The sequence below is a fragment of the Carassius gibelio genome, chromosome B13, assembly GCF_023724105.1.
Source record: "Carassius gibelio isolate Cgi1373 ecotype wild population from Czech Republic chromosome B13, carGib1.2-hapl.c, whole genome shotgun sequence".
In the NCBI taxonomy this organism is placed as follows: Eukaryota; Metazoa; Chordata; class Actinopteri; order Cypriniformes; family Cyprinidae; genus Carassius; species Carassius gibelio.
In genome coordinates this window covers 14319353-14345459 of record NC_068408.1, presented here as the reverse complement: position 1 = coordinate 14345459, position 26107 = coordinate 14319353, and the positions used below count along the sequence as shown (strand labels likewise).

At 35.8% G+C, this 26107-nt stretch overlaps 4 protein-coding genes across 4 annotated transcripts; 3 read left to right on the top strand and 1 right to left on the bottom strand.

Moving 5' to 3' along the window:
• Nucleotides 1-660: 660 nt before the first annotated feature.
• Nucleotides 661-5170, bottom strand: LOC127970510 (urokinase-type plasminogen activator-like). The gene is made up of 11 exons (XM_052573106.1): nt 5086-5170; nt 3995-4088; nt 3834-3876; nt 3571-3706; nt 3356-3453; nt 3223-3267; nt 2912-3089; nt 2289-2440; nt 2066-2206; nt 1574-1722; nt 661-1455 (listed from the first exon to the last, which is right to left on the bottom strand). The coding sequence occupies exons 2-11, from the start codon at nt 4049-4051 to the stop codon at nt 1258-1260; spliced, it is 1197 nt and encodes a 398-aa protein (XP_052429066.1). The 5' UTR covers nt 4052-4088; nt 5086-5170; the 3' UTR covers nt 661-1257.
• Nucleotides 5171-9485: 4315 nt separating this feature from the next.
• Nucleotides 9486-18334, top strand: LOC127970460 (inhibitor of nuclear factor kappa-B kinase subunit alpha). The gene is made up of 22 exons (XM_052573047.1): nt 9486-9879; nt 10111-10215; nt 10346-10440; nt 11751-11868; nt 11959-12028; nt 12117-12205; nt 12287-12376; nt 12958-13082; nt 13172-13279; nt 13384-13519; nt 13632-13826; nt 13929-14031; nt 14180-14303; nt 14395-14546; nt 14639-14700; nt 15239-15348; nt 15421-15470; nt 15613-15721; nt 15856-16003; nt 16832-16962; nt 17077-17176; nt 17275-18334. The coding sequence occupies exons 2-22, from the start codon at nt 10111-10113 to the stop codon at nt 17332-17334; spliced, it is 2280 nt and encodes a 759-aa protein (XP_052429007.1). The 5' UTR covers nt 9486-9879; the 3' UTR covers nt 17335-18334.
• Nucleotides 18335-18854: 520 nt separating this feature from the next.
• On the top strand, nt 18855-22341 carry LOC127970790 (glutathione S-transferase omega-1). The gene is made up of 7 exons (XM_052573524.1): nt 18855-18987; nt 19219-19291; nt 19927-20035; nt 20215-20437; nt 20543-20644; nt 20801-20907; nt 21217-22341. The coding sequence occupies exons 2-7, from the start codon at nt 19261-19263 to the stop codon at nt 21365-21367; spliced, it is 723 nt and encodes a 240-aa protein (XP_052429484.1). The 5' UTR covers nt 18855-18987; nt 19219-19260; the 3' UTR covers nt 21368-22341.
• Nucleotides 22342-23305: 964 nt separating this feature from the next.
• Nucleotides 23306-25954, top strand: LOC127970546 (glutathione S-transferase omega-1). The gene is made up of 7 exons (XM_052573157.1): nt 23306-23630; nt 23818-23893; nt 24366-24474; nt 24680-24902; nt 25006-25107; nt 25185-25291; nt 25590-25954. Exons 2-7 carry the CDS (start codon nt 23863-23865, stop codon nt 25738-25740), a joined length of 723 nt encoding a protein of 240 aa, XP_052429117.1. The 5' UTR covers nt 23306-23630; nt 23818-23862; the 3' UTR covers nt 25741-25954.
• Nucleotides 25955-26107: the final 153 nt, after the last annotated feature.

Sequence of the window (26107 nt, the reverse complement as noted above, 5' to 3'; positions counted from 1 at the left end):
CAGAATAGGTTTATTTTAACAGTCAATTTCTGTATATACTCATGCTTTAGTCTTGGCTATAAAAATGACATTTCCATCATTACTGACCAGGAAAAAGGAATATGGTGACGTTTTGTGACCACATGTCCTAATTTTGCCATACAATATTTTATTACAATTAGTTTAATGTGACAAGAATGTTTAAAAATATAGTTTCCAACTTTCATTCTTTTGTAGAACACAAAAGAGATATTTCGAAGAATGTTCTTATTATAGTGAAACAGCATCGTTGCCCATTGACTTCCATTGTATGGACCAATAATAATAATAATAATAATAATTATTATTTCTCAAAATATATTATTTTGTGTTCCATGTTTGGAGGTAATTGGAGTAATTGATGATTAAAAAAATGCATTTTTAGTTGAACTATCCCTTTAAGGATGCAGATGTGCAAAAACTGCTAGACCATGCTTACATTTGAATAATTTAAAAATATATATTGCACTTAATTGAGACCAATAGATGAAATAATAGATGAATAATAGGTGAATTGGTTAATAAATGCTTAAAAAGAATGAAAAATGATATGGGTGAGAATTCATCCATTGGTTTTAATTTCAATAAATATTTATGATGATGCAAAATGAATGAATGAAATAAAAACCTGAAGAGATTTAAAGCAAGTTTAATGTCAAATAAAATGGTGTAGTAATACAATGGTGTATCACAAAAATGGAAATAATTAGAATTTTACAATCAGAGCTATTTATGTAAAAAATAAATAAATACACCTGTCATATATACGTTATTGAAATAAATTAAATATTAAATGTGTAAACTTTTTGTGTATAATAAAAAGTTACAATAAAAAATTATTAATAAAACAACCAATTAATATAACATTCTGGAACACTACTCCTTCTATATATATACAGTAGTTATTGCAACAGACTGGACCAATGTAAATGTCATTAATATAAGTCATTTTAGATCAGCTTCTTTAGAAAGGTATAAAAAGACAAAATACATTATTTACAGTTCTCAAAAGCTGAACATAGGGCCTCATTTCATGTACCTAAACACTGGTATCATTACTCAGTAAATCAGGAACATGTAATTATAACACTATCAAAGATGTTTCCTATTGATTACAGTAGCTGCCATTTTTAATCTAAATGGTATAAATAATTGGCATGTATTCTGCTCAGAATATAACATTGCCCTGAGCAATCTGAGCAATGCTCACGTTTCTGTTGTAAAGTGACCCTGCCATAATCAGTCCTTTTGTGGATACCGGGAGCCTGCTGTATATTTGGGTAAACCAGTATGCTGTGAGATCCAGTTATTGTAATTGGTGACTTTTGTGTAAACTCCTGGGTTAAACTTTTTTGCACATTCTTTTCCCCAGCTAATGATGCCGAATAGGAACATGGTGTTATTTAATTCACACACCAGAGGCCCTCCTGAGTCACCCTGAAAGCAGAAAAAAAAAACATTTGGATGTGTATTTCTCACAGATTTATGAAGATATCGTCACCTGCCTAGGCCAAATGTATTATTTATCAATCATCAGTTAAATCATCTGGTTTACCTGGCAAGCATCTTCCTCCCACTCTCTACCAGCTGCGCAGAACATGTTTTCATTGACTTCATCCTTGCTGTAATACTTTTTCTGGCAAGCATTCTGGGAAATAAGCCTCACTTGAGCCTGTTTCAGATATCGAGAGTACTTAAAGCCACCTTAAAAAAAGAAAAAACAGATAAAAAAAACACTGATGACTTTTCTGTTTATCTCAAATATTTCAGTTCTTGTCCTGCCATTCAACATGACGTCCAGATTGACGAAATGACTTGATTACTAAATTGTCCAGCTACATTCTCTGCTAGACTTTTTTTTTAAAGAGATCAAGTACAGGATGTCGTGTCATAATCATAGGATGTTCAAGTTTGTTATATTTCATATCATAGGTCAACTTTGTGGACACACCATGTTGCCCTCATATCTTGCTGTCGTAGGAAAATGATCATTGTTATTGTTCTCGGATACACTATCTAGCTCAGCATACAGTGTGTGTCATCTTACCCTTTTGATGTCTTCCATAGCCAGCAATCTCACAGTAGAATCCTGTGGGAAGCATCTGCTGGAAAGGGGGAAGACAGGCGGTTCTCACATAGTCTGTCCTCACTGCACATTGTCCACTGCTGTCCGCTATCTTCAAAAGAGCTGAAGGAAGGGATTTGCACTACTTATTACTCATGCACTCTTCTTATAATTGCTGGAATAATCAGATAGTAAGCAAACATACCAATGTCGTTATTAAAGTCTTCAGCTTTGTAATTATAGTCCTCATGGACCACAAGTTTGCTGATGTTGAACTGCTGTTCTTTGACAGTGTCGGTTTCGTTGATGGCATTCTTTCCCAGATAGACCGAATATTTCATTATGCGTGTTCTCTTACTGTTTAAAGCAAAGAAACCGTAAAATTATATGACATTTTATACCACAATGCAATGACAACACAACTTAACTTAACTGCATTAAGCTGTTTTATTACACGGCCCTTTGGAATACTTGATGCTGATCACAGGATTTAGTTGTATGACATTTCATATTAACTGGATAATAACTTATCCGTTTGCAATAGGCCACCAACAAATTGTTGCATTATTAACAAAATGATCTTTCCGAGCTACATGCAATTTACCAACTAGACTTTTTTACTGCTATTTTGGCATCATATTAGTTAATGATATTAGTGAAACATTTTTAAGATAATATTTGATGAGTAATAAGCAGGATATGTGTTGTCAGCAAGTCATTATTGCTAAATAAAGCTGACAAAGTGATAAAAGACCCAGACCAGACTGTGAATTGGCTGATTACTTGTAAAGAAGGTCAGATTTTTCCATTAACAACAGGTTGACATACCCGTCAGGGAAGCAGTGGGCTGCAGTCAGGATCCAGCATGGAGCAATAAGAGTTCCTCCACAAACGAATCCCTCTCCTTTGAAGATAGCTGCCATCCAAGGCTGTGACTCAACAGTTGACCTTGATCCTCCTATTATCTTTGTAATGCGGTTCAAGCGTCGCTCCCCACATGTTGATTCTGAATAATGAAGACATGAAGTCTATGAGAAGAGCTCATTTTCTAGGCTTTGTGAACAGATCCTAGTCGAGGATGCCACTAAATGATTTTTGTTTAGGATGGGCAATAAAAAGTAAATCAATCATAACCTTACCTGTGTCTTGCTTTGTTGGGTCAGATGTGGGTGGACTCGTGGTGGCTGCATAAGCAAATGTAAGTCTTATTAATCAAACTGCCATTAATATTTCCTTGGCTTCAATAATCAAAAGAGATGGACTTCTACTTACTTGGTTTCATTTCCTTGAGGGGAATGTCACAGTATTCCCGTACATAATAATTTCCTTTCCTTACAAAGCACCACGGCTGAATCTTGTTACCTAGACTCCTAAAACAGCAAAATCCAGAGGTCTTAGACTTTTTAGAAATCCCACAAAATAGTGTCAAAATAATCTCAGTTATTCTTTACTCTCAATTAATCTAAACTAAATCTAAATCTAAATACCTGCAGTAGTTATGATTGCAGTTACGGAAGGAGGGGTATTTCCTTGATAATATATTCCATGATACACAAGTACGTCCTCTGACTGTCACTGACACTTCGTTTTTGCTCTCCTCGCTTCCATCAAGTATGCAATTATCTGAGAAAGAGAAAAGTCATTATTAAACCTAAACTGTACATTCACAGGCTAAAACTACAACCATAATCAAATAGCATATTAATGAAAAACTTTAATCAAATATGACAAAATCAAAAAAAGAATTTACCCTTTACTTTAGTAGAAGTGTATTCTCTCCTAGGGCTTTTAGTCTAAAAACAGAATTAATAATATTAGCTGTGTGGGTAAAAAGGTTAATTCTATTTAAAGACCCTTGTAGGAAGTATGCATTTTCACTTTTTTTTTTTTTTTTGCAGTTTTTCCACTTACTGTTTCAATAAAGTACAGGGCACATGCCAGCAGTAATATCCTAAGTATACACTTCATCTTGACCGCAAACCAATGTTTTCCTTTTTTGGAGATCCTAAAATATATTTGAAGAAGTGAGCTATATATTCATAAGACACATCTTTAAAAGAGAGGGCACATGCTCTCTCACTGCAAACAGGAGGAATTCAAGTTAAACAGGAGCATTTTTAAAGTTTACAAATAAATAAAGAAGCATTGCCAAGAAAATCATATGAATTTGCAAGCACTGATTAGAAGCAAGCATGCATACGATGGTATAAGCCCAGGGTTCTAACAAATAGTGCTATCAGATTATGCTACCAACACTGTATTTTTAATACTGTAAGGGAAGGTTTAGGTTTGGGGTAGGTCTACACTTTAATAAAGCCTCACAACACATTAATATCATGATGGAAGCAAAATCTGATAGGTAGCATTTTTCGCTGTTGAATTATGCTACCAACTGTTTAAATGGGAGGTAGCACAAATCTTCAGAATAACTCCATTGATTTTTTTTTTTCATACAAATCATTGATTTTATTCATTTTCATAGTTTATTGATCACTTATGAAACTACTGCTAAAGTACCTTTGAAATCTTAGCACATTTCAGGCATGTTACTTTAATATGTACAGACGCATTATATTTGCGTCTGTAACGCATATAAATTTATGCACTATATTTGTATTCTTAAGTATCCTTAGTGCACTTATAAAATCGTAAAAATAAAAGTTCTATAAAATACCTTAAACAGCCATTGTTTCCATTGGGCTAAAGGTCCTTTGCAATGGAAAAATGTTCTTTAACTTATTAAATGATTCCTCACACTAAGACTAAAATGGCTCTTTTAAGAACTTTTCACTGAAATGTTCTTTGTGGAACCCAAAATCAGCATTGTTTAATGTGCAAAAGGGGAAGATAAACATATTTACATGTAATTCTAATTCATTCATATTCCCACATGCAATATGTATAAATCAAGACAATGAAAAAAAGCAATAAAGGCACAGTATGCAAATGTAAAAGAATGAAAGCAAAGCAGATCTTTGAGAAAAAGTGTATCTGGTGCTTACCTTTCTGATAGTAGTTGATTTGCTTATTTGTTTGCAGTGTAGAGCTGCACTGGGCTTCCTGAGCACTTGCTGTCATGTGCCTGTTAGTGTTCTTCGCTTTATGTGACGAGTGCCGAGGCTGTGATTGGCTGAGGGGGCCTGGCCTCAGGCAAACTGGCACATGCGCTGTGCACCAAACAATGAGATAGTCGCGGAAGCTCATTCTGTGACTCATGCTAAATTGCTCAAGACCTCTTCTCTTTTTCTAATACATAAAAAACTGCAAAGGGGAAATATTCCTAATTGGGATTTTGCCCCTGAAGCAATGACAATCACTGTGGTTTTATATTGCAGTGGCCATGTCACAACATGCTTTGAGAATTAAAAAAATAAATGATTACATACATAAAGTATTGTTTTCTGACTAGTAAAAATGGTTTATATGTTGTTGAGGTATAGTTTATAGTTAATATTATAATTAATATAAAATATGAATATTAATATTAAAATAGATGTGTGTTGTTTTTGTCACGCACAGCTAGGTGATTCATTGCTGTCTGTCAATTTTAACCCAGACAGTCTATTTTTAAAATCACAGATGTGACATGATGAAATCACATTTCTTCATTGTTTCCTAACATCCAAAATCATTCACGTATGTGTTTTTACCCTCTGCCCACATGTGTGCCACATTTGCATGCCAGATTTATTATAAAGATAAAATCCCTGGCTTTTATATAATTCTTGAAAACATTTTTCTCATTCTTAGACGGTTAATCACAGTATTAAACACCTCAGCTTTAGCTGGATTTCATCCTGTGAGATATATACATGATAAATGAGGGGGGTTTCATGAATGAGAGAACCAGAGGAGATGATTTCACCTCTCTATCACTTTAAGAAATGTGCAGACATTTAAGAAATGTACAGACATGTGTTTCCTGCTCAGCAGACTACTAAATTTCCAGTGTTGCTGATGTTTGGCTTCTTTGATGATAATATGATGCAACCGCTAAAGGTTTGCATCCCCTTGTATGATGCTGTCCATCAAGCATAATGACTTCTTTTAGAAAGCATGAAGTTGCCTTTTTGGAAAGTTTAATCTTACATTTCTTTAAAAGAATAAATTGTAAATGGACTCTTTTGTTAAGCAGTTTGGGCTAAATTACTGTCTTGCAAACACTGTAATTAAATTCATTGCATTCATACTTCATATTCATCACCAGATGGGCCCTTATCTAATCATTAAGATTAAGTTTTTTTATTATTATTCCTGTAAAGATGACATCCATTAAGAAATATGTAGTCAACAGCATATTTGACATTTGGAAATCACTTCAATAGAAGAGATTATCACTGTCTGGTTACTTGACTGGCTGATGCAGCCTTTATTGCTCAGCATCCTTGACAAAAACTTAAGACATATTCCATTAGAAGATTTAATTTAAAATGTAAAAATATAATTGAAGGTTTCTTAATTGAACAAAGTCAGGTTTATTTAAAAAGATAAATGTTTAGAGGTCAGGTGTCCAATGCTGCTGATGAGATGGATTTTTACAGGAATTGTAAAGTCTTGAGCACCATCTCCTGGACACTGATGTTAATGTTTACTCATGCTTGGCCTTCTCACATCTTAGTTGGTCAAGTAAACCACTTGTTGACTACAGATTAGTTTTAGATCTGTTTCCATGTCTATCTGCTATAAATACAAAATAACATCTGAATATATGATTTCAATATAAATTTTATTCCGAAATAAAAGAACAGAATTATTACATTTAAAATTGTGAAGTGAAGCAGTGGTGCAGTACTGGTGAACAAAACTAAATAGGTTAAGAATACATGCAAAAATGCATATTTAATTGTTTATGTATTATGCAATAAATGTTTTATCTTATTTTAGTTTAGTAGCCTATTTATGAATCGTTTTTCTAAAGATTTATATAGAACACGTACAGAGAGTTCACAAGAATTATGATTTGAAAATCAGAGACGTGAATTTTTTCACAGATTTACGTCTCTGGAATTTTTCACAAAAAAAAACAACAACAAAAAACAAAGGGGACAATTTTCTGAATGTCCTCGCCGAACACGCTGACTTGAGATCAGCTCCAAGAACTTTGTTTTGGCTTTCCTTTTGTTACATTGGCCATAACCAGCTGATCCTAGATCAGCGCTGAAGGACCTCAGGCGGCTCCTGACACAGCGCATGCGCGAACATTGCGTCGATTTTGACTGGAGTAAGCAGCTGATTGGCGCCGCAGTGTTGCCAGATTGGGCTTCTTTTGGTTACGTCAGACCGGAAAAAATGCGTTGGGTGGGTTGATAATTTTTTATTGGCTGCTTTTTTATACAACTGTCGGGTGTTTCAGTGCCCTTGTAACGCGGGATATTCCCGTGAATATTTAGTCGCACGGGATTAGATTACGAAATGTATCATCTGGACGTGCTTTTGAGTCTTACGATTTTAAACTGTGAAACCGCTTTCAGTAAGGACTACAAAATGAACTTGTGTTGCGCCTTATTGCGCGTAATGGCCAAATAGACCTACATACAAAATGATGTAGTCACGTAAACAGTCGATGTATACTAAACATTGTGGGCTATTAAGCAAATGTAAATAGTTGAAAAACAAAACGTAATGTGTACATTTAGATCTGTGAATGAGGTTTTAAATTGACAGCAACCTAAATAAACCTGCTGCTGTCTGTCACTAATGTGTATTCATACATTTAAAGGGTTAGTTCACCCAATAATCAAAATTATGTAATTATTAACTCACCCTCATGTCATTCCAAACCAGTGTTCATCTTCAGTTCTCTGTTCACAGAAGTTCAGTCAGTGTACTGTTTGAGTACATGAATTACTCCGGGATACTGGTTTGTTTGAACTCAGAGGGAATGTCAGCCACATTAAAAAAGTTAACAGCTTAAGTAATTTGTGGATTAATGCTTATTGGAGACGCGACCGTTTAAAACGATTCAATTCGATTTGGTGAAGTGGTTCAAAAAGATCCAGTTACATCGAATGATTCGTTCGCGAACCGGATATCACAAACTGCTTTGTTTTGAACTCGCTCACAACAGACACGGATGAGACAACAATGCTGAACAAAGTCGTAGTTTTTGCTATTTTTGGACCAAAATGTATTTTCGATGCTTCAACAAATTCTAACTGACCCTCTGATGTCACATGGACTACTTTGATGATGTTTTTCTTACCTTTCTGGACGGACAGTAGCTATACCGTACACACAGTTTCAATGGAGGGACAGAGCTCTTGGATTAAATCTAAAATATCTTAAGCCTGGTTCACACCACAGGAGTTTTAAAATCATAACCGATTTTGAAATCTGGTTGCAGTACACACAGGAGAATCTTTGCAGATTATCTTGCCTCAGATATTAAACGTGCACACACTACAAGATTTGAACATCGTGGCACATCACACACTGCAAGATATTATTAAGATTATCATGCCAGAGGGAGTGCCTCATGTGATCTCACGCAGCAGATCGTCACAGATTTGTTTTTCTTTTTAGCGTGCTAGCTTTGTGCACTCACCCAGTGCATTTGTACTGAGGTGATTTCACTCCAGCGCTTCTCTTTCTCCTTGTGATGTGTTTTCACCACATACAGACAGTTGTGCTACTACAAAATGTCAAGAAACAGTATCCTCTATCTCCACTATCCAGCGAAGCCACACATCAGCTGTTTTGCGGTATTGCGCATTGGCTGTGGAAGTACTGACGTAATCATGTAGCCATCATCATCCCGATAAAAAATCATAAATATCAAACACGTTTGATATTAATCGTGGCTGCCCCAATTTGTGTGCAAGCAGATCGGGAGGTGCGAGATTCGATCGGTGAACTCACATGACCAGATAATCCGCGCCAAACATTGGGACAGATCGAGGTGATCGACAAGATGTTTGCTCCAATTCTCGGGAGGGGGAAATCGGGGGCTAAATCGTGATAACAATCCTGTAGTGTGAGTCAGGCTTTAAACTGTGTTCCGAACATAAACTCACTGGTCTCACTGGTTTGGCACGACATGAGGGTTATTAATTACATAATTTTGATTATTGGGTGAACTAACCCTTTAAGTCTAACCAGTGTTATTTTGAAGTTTAAAAGAGTATTTAGTTTATGTGGTATCTTTTTTACTTAATTAAATTCATAGTTTGAAATCAACGTTTTTTTTAAATATATTCCTCACAATATAAATATGAATCAAGGACATTATAAATTGAAAAAAAAAAAAAAATACAAATACACTGGGTGACAAAACATTTAGGTAGGATGCTTATAGTTTAAAAATATGTCTAAAAAAATACCCTCACTCCCCCAATAACAGCCACCTAAAGGGGAAATCCCCCCATTTTCCAAAATGAAATTAAGGCCATATGGAGATCTTCAACCCAATCTGGCAACACTGCTGGCGTGGCCGCCGTCAACAATAATTATCACAACAGTGCGCCAGTCAGCGCTACCGTGTCTAATCATCAATTTAGGGCAGCAAGTTCTAGTTGTTTTTATATTCAGGTGCTCTCTGGTCCTAGTTTGCCGTGCCTGGTGTTATGGACAGCTGACATTTGGAGGCTTTTAAGAGACTGTAGGCCAACAGTTCACATCGAGTTGTTTACGTGTAGCTAGTTAGCCAGTTAGCAAATCTGACATCCGATGCTCGTTTTAGGATGAAATGGATACCTTTTTTGTTTCCCATGGATTAATACGATCGTTTAACAGGTCCCACAATTCTCCACATCAGATGTGGTCGGTTCAAGCAAGTTAGAAACACAAACTGACGCAAGGTAAGTCATCACCGTCTGACACTTTGGATTAGCTCGCCTGCTAGCTGTGTCACCATATCTAAGAATTGATTTAATCCGTAGATAAAAAAGATCTCACTAATTAAGCATCATCTACGGTATTTACAGTAAAGAATCCTCTCTATAAGGCTTTCATCATGATCAAACACAAGTAGCTGTCTTAGTGTTGAAAGCAGCCATTATAAATGTTTGAAATGTGTCACTGATGTACAGATGGAGAAACCTCCTTTCAGACAGAACCAGGTCTGTGGGTCATGGCTTATGAAGGAGAGGCTGGGGACAGGAGGATTTGGACATGTCTACCTGTATCAAAATCAGGTAATGCACTGCCTTTGATGCTACTGTTAAGTACTGTCGATTTTGGGAATGTATTGTTTTCTTTGCTTAGTTATCTTTCCTGTAAAGACAAAGAAATGTTTATTTTCCTCACTATTGTTATGTGTTGCAGGAAACCTCGGAAAAGATTGCTGTGAAGCTCTGTCGCCTTGAACTTAATGCAAAAAACAAAGACCGATGGAGTCGAGAGATCCAGATTATGAAAAAGTGTGTAAATCTATAGCAATCAAATGTTTGACTTATTTTAAATTAAAGGGTTAGTTCATCCAAAAATGAAAATGATGTCATTAATGACTCACCCTCATGTCGTTCCAAACCCATAAGACCTCCGTTCATCTTCGGAGCACGGTTTAAGATATTTTAGATTTAGCCCGAGAGCTTCTCCATTGAAAATGTATGTACAGTATACTATCCATGTCCAGAAAGGTAATAAAAACATCATAAAAGTAGTAGATGTGACATCAGCGAAAATACTTTTTGGTCCGGAAATAAAAAAAAAATTATGACTTCTATGACTTTATTCAGCATTGTCTTCTCTTCCGGGTCTGTTGTGAGTGCGTTCACGACATCATACGTCAGCAGCGTCATGAACACGCTCACAACAGACCCAGCTCTCAGACTAAATCTAAAATATCTTAAAGGGTAACTAAACCCCTGGTCAGAGCCTGGCTCCACCCACTGACAATATTTGAAAAATGCTGAAAAGTGGGCAGATCACAGCGGAGATAGAGGGGACGAACCGAGGGCGGGGCTGAGTGAGTGTGGCGTGAACTTGAGACACGCAGTGATGGATTGATTGACAGATGCTGTCAGAGACGCTAAAATGGAGAGTGACCGTAATGATGCAAGTAGCTTTGCAACAGAGCGATCATTTGATTATTTTCTCCCCCACTTTCACCTGAAGTGGAGGATGTCGAGGTGTCTGTTCATATCAATTCAAGCCGCTGGCTCAATCTGTGGTCTTAACTCCTGCACCGCATCGCTTATCAGCGCGAGCTGTGTGGAGAAGCCCATTTCCACCTCCATTGCGTTGGAGAAGCAATCCCGTGCAAAATGCAGTTTGCACACTCCAGCTCTAGGCGGGAACTTGCGGTCTTCCAGGCCAGCAGGTCTGCTGGTAAACTATGCAGTCCAGCAGTGCTGTCGCAACCAGCAACACTACACTTATGTACCATCCTGACGTTTTTACACCATATATTTTAGAATTAAAACACTATACTCAAATGTCAAAAAAGTTACTCGAATCAATGAACAGCACTAATAAAGCCACATTCTTACAGATCATTAACTAAAAAAAGTTGGTTTAGGGTTTAGTTACTCTTTAAACTGGTTTCCGAAGATGAACGGAGGTCTTACGGGTTTGGAACGACATGAGGGTCATGAATGTCATTAATGACATAATTTTCATTTTTGGGTGGACTAACCCTTTAATATATAGTTCATGTATGTATGCACTTTTGCATAATTGACAATGTCGAATGAGGGGGTTTTTCCATTTTTTCCCCCCAAATTTTCAGGCTGAAGCACCTTAATGTGGTGACAGCAAAGGATGTGCCTGACGAGATGATGCACATTGCCCTGAACGATTTACCGCTTCTAGCCATGGAATTCTGTTCCAAGGGAGACCTTCGAAAGGTGCGTCATCTTTGCATCTCGTCTCAAGTGCCCTCTGGCTCTGATGACATTTTTACTAACTTCTTTGTGTGCTTGTATTTCCTCTTGTAGTTACTCAGCAAGCCAGAAAATTGTTGTGGGTTAAAAGAGAGTGAGGTGTTGGCGCTACTCAATGATGTTGGTAATGTGTCATTTCCAAACTGTTGTTAATATTTTTATTATCGATCAATAAGAGTGGTAAGTACAACAGTTTGTTTTATTTTCTCCAGGTTCTGGAATCCAGTACCTCCATGAGAATAAGATCATTCACCGAGATCTCAAACCAGAGAATATTGTGCTTCAAGACATCAATGGAAAGGTATTTTCAGTTCAGTAGTTTGTCAGTGTTTTTGTAATATTGACATACTTTTCAACCAAACTTGTCTTGATGTCTCTGCAGCTTGTCCACAAGATAATCGACCTTGGCTATGCCAAAGACCTAGATCAGGGGAGCCTGTGTACTTCATTTGTGGGGACTTTACAATATCTGGTATGCTTTTGCATTCATCAATTATTAGAAAAAGCAATTATCACAATAAGTTGACAACACTACTGTTCAAAATTTGAGTTCAGTACATTTTTTGTTGTTGTTGAAATAAATTAATGCTTTTCTTTAGTAACGATGTGTTAAAGGGCTTCTGTCATCATTTACTCACCCTCTGCTTGTTTTAAACCTGTATGAGTGTAAAGATATATTGATAAATGTTGGTAATGTTAACTGATGGTAGCCATTCACTTTCGTAGTTTTTTTACCCTTCATACTATGGAAGTTAGTGGCTACTATCAATTTGGAGTAAACGATGACAGAATTTTACATTTTTTGTGAACTATCCCTTTAAATGAAATAACTGTAAAGACATTTAGAATCTTACGAAAAAGTGTATTTTAGTTGCGTGCTGTTCTATTGAACTTTCTGTTAATCAAGAATCCAGAATTTTTTTTTATTATGGTTTCTATAAAAAATATTTAGCAGTGCAATTGCTTTCAACATAAAAATAACAGTTTTTGAGCACCATATCAGCATATCAGAATGATTTCTGAAGGCTCATGTGACATTTTTGAATGTTTCAGGCTCCAGAGCTGTTTGAAGGCAAGTCGTACACGGTCACTGTGGACTACTGGAGCTTTGGCACCATGATCTTTGAGTGCTGCTGTGGTTTTCGGCCGTTTCTTCATAATCTTCAGCCTGTGCAGTGGTATATGTCCTGAAAACCTACATATTAATTATGCCACAATGCTTGCATCTTACATTCACATGGAATATAACATATTTTCATTTTTCTAGGACAAGCAAAGTGCGAAACAAAGGTCCTAAGGACATAATGGCTGTAGAAGACATGAATGGTGAAGTCCGCTTTTCCACCCACCTCCCGTACCCCAACAATCTGAGCAGGTAGCCTTTATACAGACCAAAAAAACGTGTATTTCTTGCACCACCATTTTTGTTACTATATTTTTTGGGGTCTCTGAGTTGACTAGTTGTTTTTGGTACTGCAGGACACTACTGGAGCCCTTGGAGGGGCTGCTACAGCTGATGCTGAAGTGGGACCCAGTACAGAGGGGAGGAGGATTGAATCCAGAAACAAAACAGCCCCAATGCTTTGGTCTTCTAGATCAAATACTGAACATGAAGGTTTGACACTTCATTAAAATGTTACATATTTAGTGAAAAAAAAGTAGGCTTTCTTCTGTAATAATGCAAAATAGGCAAAGAAAAATGAGCTGAAATATAATTTTTTCTTTAGGTTGTGCACATCTTAAACATGACAACGACCCAGGTTCACTCATTTCTGCTTAGCCCAGATGAAGGGCTTCATTCTCTGCAACAGAAGATTGAGACCGAGACCAACATCGAACTTCTGAATCAAGAGCTTCTGCAGGAAACAGGAGTCATGCTAGATCCCAGGAAACCTGCTGCACAGTGTGTGTTAGATGGAGTAGTAAGTATTTTTTTTTTTGGCTTATTGAATGCGTTCTTAATTTTCCAAAGGTCATATTAGTAAATCACTAGCAATTTTTCATTCCTTTTGTTTAATCATCAGAGAGGATGGGACAGCTACATTGTATATCTGTTTGACAAGAGTTTGACCAAGTACTCAGGACCTCTAACAGCTAGAACACTTCCTGAGAGTGTGAACTTCATCGGTAAGAATTGATTGATCTATGTGTGCCAATTCTATAGATGCCTTGTTTATTTAAATATGCTATGGGGGTTGTATACTTTTTGTTGGATTTTAACATTTGAGTTTCCAAAAGAACTTCAGAGTTTCCACCCATTTTGTTTCTGTTACAGTGCGGGAAACCAAAACTCCGCTTCCTCTGAGTGCCCTTAAAAAGGTTTGGGGTGAGGCGGTAAGCTACGTTTGTGGCCTCAGAGAAGACTATAGCCGCCTTTTCCAGGGCCAGCGTGCAGCCATGTACGTCCAGTATATTATTAATGTGAATGTTTTGTGTTTTGGGACTTTTTTTGCTCATGAGTCAATGTTTTTCTGGTTTGTGTGTTTGTAGGTTGAGCCTTCTCCGCTATAACACCAACCTTACGAGATATAAGAACATGATGTTCTCCTTTTCGCAGCAGCTCAAAGCAAAGCTTGACTTTTTTAAGAGCAGCATACAGTATGACTTGGAGAAGTACAGTGATCAGATGCAGTACGGCATATGTGCGTTTCAATGTGCTAGATTTCCTTGAATTGTCAGAAATGTATTATTGCCTTAGTGATGATTATCTAAAATGACTTGTTTCTTTCTGAAGCCTCTGAAAAGATGCTGAAGGCTTGGCAGGAAAATGAAGAGAAGGCTTCTGCGTTTGTACAGGTGCTGTGGATAAATTCTACATTTTACATCTATGTCAATTTGAAATTAGACCGATACATTTGTTTTGAAATTTAACTGAAGTATTCTTCATATCACATAATTAAAATGTGGCACACTATTGTTCAAATGTTTGTGGTCTGTAGGTTTTTAAGTTTTAAGAACTCTTTGATCTTCAACAAGGCTGTATTCATTTAATTCAAAATGCAGTAAAAACAGTTATACTTTGAAATATTACAATTTAAAATAAATGTTTTCCATTCTTCTGATTTCAAATTTAATTTATTCCTTTGGCAAAGCTATGCTGATTTAGTGCTCAAAAACATTTATTATTTTGAATGTTGAAAGTTTTTTAAGATTCTTTAATAAATTGATATGAAATAGAATTATTTTGTTGCCTTATAGAGTCCTGATTTTCATCATTTTTAAAAGGATTAACTATTGATCCTCAACTTCTGAACAGTAGTATATTATAAAATGAATATTCATGTGGGATGGCATTGTTTTAGCAACAACTTAGAGGTTTTGTTTGCTTTTGCAGGTGGCAGAGATCGGCCACCTGGATGAGGAAATAATGGCGTTGCACTCAGAAATAGTTGAGCTTCAGAGAAGTCCTTATGCTCGTCGACAAGGAGATGTCATGGAGCAACTGTAAGTTCATTCTTAAATGTATTAGTAGATGTGCCCCTAAACCTTTTGTATTGACATCATGTCTCATCACAGGCAAGACAGAGCAGTTGAGCTCTACAGACAATTGAAGGCAAAATGCAAAAGTAAGTACAATCTCATTTTGCATGCTCATTCGCCCCATGTCTCATTCCAAGGACCTGGGTGATTTATCTGTTTCTTTATGTATTCTTATTGTTATATAAGAAGTTTCTGGGGTCAGGATATAGTGTTCTTCATTTCCCGTAGTGCCAGACCCTCAGCACGGCTACAGTGACAGCTCTGAGATGGTGAAGGTCATTGTACAGACTGTCCAGAATCAGGACCGGGTACTGAGGGATCTGTATGCACACCTCAGGTAAAAAGCTTTTGAAACCATCCAGTTCACAATCAAAGAGAATTGTGATGGTTCAAACTGCGACTAGTAAACAAATGAATGCTGCTGTTGCATTTTATGGTTGAAATCCAGCATTGCTGTTATCTTATTTGCAGTAAAATCCTTCTGAGTAAGCAGAAGATCATCGACCTCTTCCCTAAAATTGAGAGGACACTGGAGAGCATTAAGGAGGCAGACAGCACGGTCATGCAGATGCAGATCAAGAGACAGAGAGAGTTCTGGCATTTACTGAAGATTGCATGTGTGAGTCACATGCATCTAATTTCTCGGGGCCAGATATGCACATAATCCTGGACTTTCCATCGTAATGGTTTAGTGTGTATGAGCAGTGGACGTGTCGACCGTTATCTGATCATTCCATCTGTTTGGAACTTGATAGACATAAACCAAAATGCAAATAAACAGAAACTACTGCTCAAAAAAGACAGTGTTTTTAAGAAATGTATACTTTTGTTTAGCAAGGATAGATAAAGTTGTTAGAAAGTGGCAGACTTTTAAATAGTTACAAAAGATTCCAGTTTCAGAATAAATGCTGTTCTATTGAACTTTATATTTAATGAAGAATCCAAACAGCTGTTTTCGACAGTCATAATAATAAAAACAAATATTTCTTGAGCACCAAATCAGCATATTAGAAGGATTTCTGAAGGATTATGTGACACTGAAGACTGGAGTAATGATGCTGAAAATATATCAAAATAGGAAGCTGTCAAAATATTTCACAATAATACTGTTTTATTTATTTTTTTGATAAAATAAATGCAGCCTTGGTGACATTTGAGCAGAGATGAACAGAGATTGGTTTTCATAAAATATTGTAACCCTAATCTTTTGAGCAATAGTGTCACATTATTCAAAACAAATAAATTATACATCGGCATTACTGTAAAAACTGTCGGACATACAGTATAGTAAGTTGAAAACTCAGCAAAACTAAAACTGTCAAATGAATACTTCTGACTTGGTTGAGCTACATTCAGAGCATTTCTAAAATGCCATTGTGTGTGAAGCATTTTTTTTTTTTTTTTTTAGCTTAACCAACGATTGTGATTTGAATGTGTTTGTGTTCAGGCACAAAACAGCACACGAAGCACTGTGAGTCAGAGTGGAGAGATGTCCTCCTCGCTGTCGGCATGGAACCAGACTCAAGCCCAGTGCTCCTCTCGCCTGCCCATGTCCCTGCAGGTGCCACCACAAGAGGGGTAAATGTCTCTTCCAAGCCTTAGTGAGCAGCCTGCTAGTAGTGATACTATCACCACCTCACAGGTTTCAAGTTGAGTTTATCAGCGTGTGTGATCACGGGTGTTTGTTTTCAGAGAAACAGTCAATCATTTACTCGAGGAGAACCAGCGATATTTGAGTCAGCTTACCAGTTTACTGCAAGAAACCACTGAAGAGAAATCAGAGAGCATCATGGTAAGTGCTTTTTGTAGGTTTATTCAGAAATTCTGTATATGATCATGACTGCACATATTTCCCGCTGGAACACTCACTGCTTTTTTTCTTTCCCACAGACTCAAGACTGGAGCTGGACTAAATATGAATCCCTGGTTGCTAAATCACAACGTTTGTAGAGTCATGGTGAACCCTGTGACAGGAAGTAACAAGTCATTCTTTTAAATACATTTATTCATCATCACTGGATCGGGTTTGTGTTGACCTGTATGATTTGTTAATCATAGAGTAACTACTTTGTCAATATCTGGATTCCTTTAAAATCACATTTTGCAGTCTTGTAGCAACTCTCTCTCTCTCTCTCTCTATATACATATATATATATATATTGAGGATGCATTTTTAACTGATGCAGAACCAAGAACATGCAAACAAAATTCAGGCAATGTAACTCCAGAAATGTATTTATTTACATACTTCATTGTTTTCTGTATGGGCTGATTGTACTTTTATTTTAGGTGGTAGAGGTATTATAATAATTTTTTTTTTTATGGTAGTTCCGCATCTGCACTTTAAAGGCTCACTGTGAATGTTTGGAAAGGTGTGAGGTCTGGCAATGAAATTGGTCATGTTTAAATAATGCACTTCAGCTTCACTTTTTGAAAGCTTAAGAATTCAGTGAGGCTCCAAGTAAAGGTTTACAACAGACAGATTGAAAGGCAGAACGATGCTGAGGAAGAGAAAAGCGCAGCTCTTTAGTCACAGGTCCCATGAAAATGTGTTTGGTCAGACATATACCTGCACAGTCTTTTTATATTTTGGATTTGGCAGTGATGGCAACAAAAGTCTTCATATGAGTTATTAGCAGCTGGAAATGATTGTGATCATTCATCAGTGGGCAAACTATAATCAATAATCAAAACAGTCTTGTTATTCCCTTTTTACATCACATTTTCAACCATGTTTTTGTCCAAAGATGATCAGCCTTCATACAAGAGTTCATCACAGAATGTTGTATAAGATTTTGCATATTATTATATTTTATTTGTTTTGTTGGATTATTATCTAAGGATATTTCAGACATGGGTTAAAAGCATCTTATGAAAGAACACCTAGGTTTTAATGTGTTTACTGTATACATGACAAATAAAGTAATTAAAGTGATATCCGTTATGTTAATCTGTGTGGTGTAATACTTTTGTAAAATACATTTTTCTAACTGCAGTAATCAAATGTTGCATATTACTGATAATTAATTCACAACTATTAAGATACAACAATTCTCCTCTAAAGATCTCACACAGCAAAGAATGGGGACATCATTTTCATGTCCGGAAGCAAATGGCAGACAGTGCAAGACAAGTGTGAAAATATTGCCTGCAGTGTTATGATTAAACCAACCACAAATCAGTATGGAAATACAGGGGGGAAAGCCATTCATCATGCAAATAGGTGCTAAAGCCAAGAAGAATGCTAAGTCACTATACATTGGTAGAAGGGAATGATCACATTTAAAAATGTAAATATTACATACATTTGTAATTACAAAATTTTACCTAAAATGCTTTGCATACTTAAATGATCGCCATAAAGTTTACATTTAGTCGAGAAGAAGAGATAATACGAAGTATGAGGTCTTTCATTACAGTGATCGCTGAGCTTTGAATTACATTTCACTGAGTAGTGGTTGAATGTTTACTGAGGACTTTTATTTTGAAATAAAGACGTGTTTGCAGTTTAATCATTAAATCTGTAGACATGCCGCCTTCCAATAAATAGACCAACTTCACATTAACCACCGAAATTGTGTGGCAAGTCATACAATTAGACAGGTAAGTGTCATATTAAGTGCGCCTTATATCTTTTCTTTATCCTATCGATAGTTTATGTATTTAAGTTCGATGCGGTGAAACAGTAAATGATTGAATTTATGGAAACAATGGTTACCTTAGCTTCCTACTTAAGTAACTTAAGTTACTTTCTGTCGTCTCAGTTAATCAAATACAACCGTAGTATTTTAATGGAAATAGACTTTGCTCCTAAATGTACTTTAACCTTTCCAGGTCTATTCTTCCACCAGCGCTCCTCCACTGCTAATAAAAACAATGGCAGCATCTCAGAAATGTCTTGGAAAAGGTAAGAAATCATTATGAAGTATTGTGTTGTAGATTCAGTGACTGAGCAAATGACTTTGATAAACATGTCCAGATGTGTCTTTGTTGTGTTAGTAAACGGGGAGTTTCATTGTTATTTCAATGTGTACACGAAAGCTTGACCTGGGGTGTGTTTAGTGCTGACGGCAGTATGACACTGCACTTCGATCAAATCACTATAACCTTACTGTTATTTATGACTATGCGTATTCCATACAAATGCTGCGTCATGCGCTGGTGGAATCCGCACTGTCACAGATTGCATTGCTTGAAGTATCAAAATACGCCTGTTTTTATTGAATAAGTTTCTATTAAAGGATTTGGCAGTCAATCTTAAGAGTTAGTTTACAAGAGATCGTTAACTTTAAATTAATATATGTCTCATATCTTAAAATTACATCCACAAAAGAGACCATACATTTTAGTAAGTATACTATTATTATTTTTTTATAATGAAAATTTAATACATAATGGCAACATCATGTGAAATGCTTTTGTCGATACTAAAAACCAGCTCCTACTTGAAAATGCATTTTGGGTCATTATAAACTCACATTACTATATACCAATGTCATCGCAGAGATGGTTAACGTGATTTTTGTTTAAATTGTGCCACAGGAAGCCCTGCTCCTGGTCCTGTGCCAAAGGACCATATACGGCTCTACAGCATGAGATTCTGCCCTTTTGCCCAGCGGACAAGACTGGTGCTCAATGCCAAGGGAATCAAGTGAGTACAAACATCAGTGGGCATTAGTGAGTTATTTAGTTAGTATGAGGTATTTTTGTTGTGCAGAGGGTGTGCATGACATTGCATTAATAAAATGATTTCAAATTGGTTTGGGGAACAACAGTGTATGCTTTGAGTGAAAAGGAAAGGCCCCTATGAATAATTGTATTTTGCCCTAGACATGACATCGTCAACATCAATTTGAAGAATAAGCCTGATTGGTTTCTGGAGAAGAATCCTCTTGGTTTAGTGCCAACGCTGGAGACCCCGAGTGGTCAGGTGATCTACGAGTCACCAATCACCTGCGAGTACCTGGATGAGGTCTATCCTGAGAAGAAACTGCTCCCGTCTGACCCGTTTGAGAGGGCCCAACAGAAAATGCTGCTGGAGCTATTCTCAAAGGTATTTCCTAACTCATTCCATAGGATATATATATATATATATATATATATGTATATGTTAAATTAATTTATCCGTTTCATCAATCTGAATGGATGCTCTTTTTAGGTAACTCCCTACTTCTATAAGATCCCTGTTGGCCAGTCTAAAGGAGAAGATGTGTCTTCACTTGAAGCAGAACTTAAAGAGAAATTCGCCCAGTTTAATGAGGTCTGTTGAAATACTGATAATATCATAATTGAGTGGAATAAAGATCCAATATTGTATTTCTGATGTTAAACATATGTCTGAAGATCCTTTTCAGCTGAGTTCAGATATCAGAATCACATCATGCTTAAATTGTGCTTTAATGGATTTTTTTTTCAGACTCTTGTCAACAAGAAGACCAAGTTTTTTGGAGGAGATTCAATAACAATGATCGACTACATGATGTGGCCGTGGTTTGAGAGGATGGAGATGATAGATCTGAAGCAGTATGTTTATTTTTTTTTTCTTCACATTTTATCTATCCCATTTATGTGCACTAGCAATAGAGAAAGAGAGATTGTAGATTATGACCGAGTTGAACAAATGCAGACATTTTACTTGATAAAAAAAATAAATAATATATAAAATTTTAACCAAAGCGGTAAGAAACTCAAAATTCGTTAGTGGATTACAAATATTTAATTCAGTTAGACTTGTGATTTTTTTTTTTTTTTTTTTTTTTTTTTTTTTTTTTTTTAATATTTATTAGTAAAGTCTTTTTGATATTATTTTTTGGAATTAACTATCATTTCCAGCTGCTTGGATGACACTCCTCGGCTGAAGAAGTGGACTGAACACATGTTGGAGGATCCCACTGTAAAAGCCACAATGTTCAGCACAGACACCTACAAGGTGTTCTACAAGTCCTACATGGAAGGAAATCCCAATTATGATTATGGTTTATAGAATAAAATCTTTGTTCTCTGGTAAAACACACCTGTCTGCTTTAACATATATTGTTTCAGAAGGTATGTTAATATCAGTCCATCCTTTATACTGTGATCCTGATTAATATGAAAAGAGAATTGCATGCCTGGTATATCAATCTTTTTGTCTCTTTGTCGATATCAAAATTTATAAATCTAAAAATCTTAGGTTAAGAGACTTTTTTTTTCTTCTTTTTTTTCAGAGTGAATTATATGCATTATATGCAATTGTCGGTACAATTAAAATTAAAAAAGGAAACAAAACTTTCTGGTGTTCAGTCAATAGATTAAATATTCTGTACATCATAAACATTGTTTTAATTTTGACTAATCCATTTTTAGACCAGCTTCATTCTTTGATTGTCTGTAAGGAGATTTTCCAGTATAAATGCTGTCATTGTTATACTGGAATATACATATAGTATGCCAACTTCAGGCACTGTGCCCCTGCTCAAGGTTTAACGGTTTTCATTCTCTCATTTCGGCGGTCACACCTCTCTAGAGTTTAACTTTCAGTGTTTGCATAAATGGCCCTAATATTCCTTATTAGGTGTTCACCACTTTTCTAGTGAGTTACCATCATACACTAATTTCTCAGGATTATATGTGATCCATTATCTCACCAGAAGCAGGTGCCACTGAGGTTTTACAGGTAGCCTCTGACTTCCATAGTGTGAACCCCCCCCCCACCCCCCCCCAAAAAAACTTGTCAGTCAGTGGCTTCCATCAACTGTTTGGTTACTAAAATTCATTAAAATATTTTTTTCTGTGTTCAGAAGAAAGAAACTAAACTTCTGAGTTTTTTTCTTTTCTTTTTTTTTTTTTGTTCTGCAGTTGTCATTGTTGATTATAACATGCAGTAAACGGGTTAGGTGATCTCTCAATTCTTCCCTTGTTTGCTGAAGTGCTCCACCCTGTCCAGAACAATAAAGCTAAAAACTAACAATGGATCTATCAGTTGCCTCTTAAATATTAATTGCATTGCTAAGCATGACTTTGCAGAAGCTTTGAGATGTCTGTGTCATAGCCTATGTCCAAGTGACCCTTGTGTTAGGGTAAATAATAAAAAAAAAATTCTATACTGACAAGCTGACTCATTCACCGCGAACTGCAAAAGAAACCTCCGCATGACTTTGCAAGACACCCACACTAACAACAGACACATAAACAGTGAACATAATGTGGAAGCAAAGATTAGATGATTATCTTTTTATAAAATAAGATGTTGTACTTGTGATACAAATAGAAGATAAATAGTCATTCAACAATCCAGAAATCATTGTCATCTCAACTCTTACGTCTGCAAGAAGCTATATTGTGAATATAGCCTTGTCTGTTTTTAGACAAGGATTAATACATTTTTAATAAAATGAAGTGAAATGGAAACTGGGGAAATTTTCCTAGTTCAGTTGCCTATATTGAAATTTTATCTATTAACTAAAAAATGCGAAATATATATGTGTGTGTGTGTTTATTTGTTGTAGGCTCCACTACACTAAGGAATTATTATAATGAATTATTATGACGTTTGCAGGTAAACTGTTCCCAACTGATTTTGTTGCAGTTTATCACGTATCATACTATTCAAATACAAAATGATTTAATGACATTTATATTCTAAATGTATTTAATGTTTTCATTTCACAAACAGTAAAAACTTTCATTCACTTTTCAAATAATATTTTATGTTTGTGCTTTTGGAGGCTATGTTGTATAACTGTGAAATAAATATTAAAAGTATTAAGAAAACATGATATTCTAAAATTATTTTATTAAACCGATTCTTCAGTTGTATCCTTCCGCTCGAAGATACAATCCCTGGCAGAAAAACCGATCAGTTGTAAGAACACATCATTAATATGTGTTCCGCATATAGCTGTCTGGTATGTTCATAGTTGATTGTACAGGAAACAGAACGCGGCATAATCAGAGAAATGAACAGTAAATCAACACATTCGGATATAATAGCAGACTTGTTAGCAGTTTATCATTTATAGTCGTTAGTTGTAAAAAATAATATGGTATATCTACTCTTACATCGATGAGAAGTAACGTTATCTTTAAGAATATTTTGTATTTAAGTAGCTTGGTAGAAGAGCTTTATTTTGAAAGTAACATTGGTGTAAGTTAATATTAAGTAGACTGTAAGAGGAGGAGTCATTATCTTCAGCCACACCTATTCTTCCATAAAAACTCAATTTTCAAGTTAACGTTTACTTCAGTCAGTTCAGCCGGTTATACAGGTAAGCAAACGTTCAATGTATTTTTGTTTGCTTTTAGTAAAATATGTTAAGCATCTATGATAATCTACGCAAAAGTATTTCCCCTTTTTTTCTTCCTTCCGTTATGTAACACATAGCTACAGTTTTTGAAACTTATGCATAAAACGCTTACGCGAATGTTTTTTTATTTTATTTTTATTGTTTGTAGGCTCACCATCGATTGATTCATCTTCTTTAAGTGAACCCTCTGATAATGGCTCCATCTCCAAAATGCCAAGGAAAAGGTAAAACAAGGAAATTAGACTCGCTCACAGTTTCATTGTTTGATCTATTACTTGAAAATGGAAAGGCGTTCGTAAAAACAACCAAACAAGCAGATATGAATTCACGTTCGTCTACATAGATTCAGCTAGTTTCACTATCCACAAGTTTCATTACCTACCCGGTTGCAGAAAAATCTCCCAGATGTTATCAGCCCATGTTGCGTAATCCTTGTTAAATATATATATATATATATATATATATATATATATATATATATATATATATATATATATATATATATATATATATATATATATATTTATTTATAATATGTTTTATTTAAAACATATTATAAATTCTTAAAATCTGATTAATAAACAGTTAAGAACCTTATTTTACTGATGAAATTCCATCCATATTATGTAACTAACTTTTCCATATTCTTGTAAATATTGACATTATTGTGCTCCATGTGTTTCATTGGTGTAACAGCATGTCCTGCTCCTGGACCAGTGCCGGATGGTCTTATTCGCCTCTACAGCATGAGATTTTGTCCATTTGCTCAGAGAACAAGACTGGTGCTCACTGCCAAGGGAGTTAAGTGAGTACTAATGTTGCCCTACCGTGCAATATTGGGTTACATGGAGGTTTGAGGTGTGCCTAATGTGTACATCTGATATTTAGATCGTCAATTAGATTTGAGTTTCTTAATTAACATTTTTTGTTGTGGTTGCGAGGAAAATCTCTCTCTTCAATATCTATAAACTACCTAGCAGGCCTATTGATTTTATATTCCTTTTAAATAGACATGAAATTATCAACATCAATTTGAAGGATAAGCCTGATTGGTTTCTTGAGAAGAATCCTTCAGGGACGGTGCCAGTATTGGAAACCTCAAGTGGTCAGGTGATCTACGAGTCACCAATCACCTGCGAGTACCTGGATGAGGCCTACCCTGAGAAGAAACTGCTCCCATCTGACCCGTTTGAGCGGGCCCAACAGAGAATGCTGCTGGAGATTTATTCAAAGGTAGGCAGTTTGTCAATTTGGAACATGTACATTATGTATCTTCATTGTTTTTTGATTGAAGTGAATTTATGCACTGATTTTTGGAAATTCGTCTTCATTTTAGGTGATTCCATACTTCTACAAGATCTCTATGGGCAAGAAGAGAGGAGAGGACGTCTCAGTGGCTGAAGTAGAATTTACAGATAAAGTCTCCCAACTAAACGAGGTGGGCTAAAATTCCTACGAATTCTGAAAAATTCTACAATTTCTGTTAATAAATTATTTTTATATACCTTTTTTCAGTATCTGGCGAAAAAGAAGACCAAATACTTTGGTGGCGCTTCAATCACAATGATAGACTACTTGATCTGGCCATGGTTTGAGAGGGCAGAGATGATGGGTGTAAAGCAGTACGTTTTTATTTTATTTTTATTAGAAACATGCATATTACATTATGCAATATATAACGAATGTATGATAAAAACACATATTTTACCCAACAGCAAGAGGAATAGTGTGCTGAGTCATAGAGGTGAAGTTAATCTGATATGAAAACTTGAATGAAAGTTGAAATGAAAAGCACTTTAGTTCAGTGAACTTTATGCACAAAACAAGTAAACTTCTTGTGAATTCATCTTTTGTAAGTATTTCTCCAGTGTGTAACTTGCTTGTAAACTTAATAGTTCTGTGTCTCTATTTGTGTTTCAGTTGTTTGGCCAACACTCCTGAGTTAAGGAAGTGGATTGAATGCATGTTCGAGGATCCAGTGGTCAAAGCCACCATGTTTAAAACAGAGGATCACAAAGTGTTCTTCAACACCTACATGGACGGAAAGCCTAATTATGATCATGGTTTATAGAGTAAAACAGGATATCTGTTCATCTGTGTGGAATTTTTTTTTAACATAACTTTTCTTACTCTGTATTTTTATACTACAATTATAGCCAATTGTGCTTTTAAGCCTCAGATTAGATCCCAGAAGGCCATGTAAAAATGGCTACTTTGGGTATATTACCATGTCTGTCATTCATACAAGAATATAAATAAACCAAACGTACAAAGTATAAACATTATATTTTTTTGCAAATCTTATTTCCTTGTGTTTATTCCTTTAATCACGTATCTTTCCGGTAGGTCATTGGTTTGATTTCCAGGCAAATCAAGAACTGATAAAACATAAATGTGTACCTTGAATGCAGTGTAACTTGCTTCAGATTAAAGCTTTT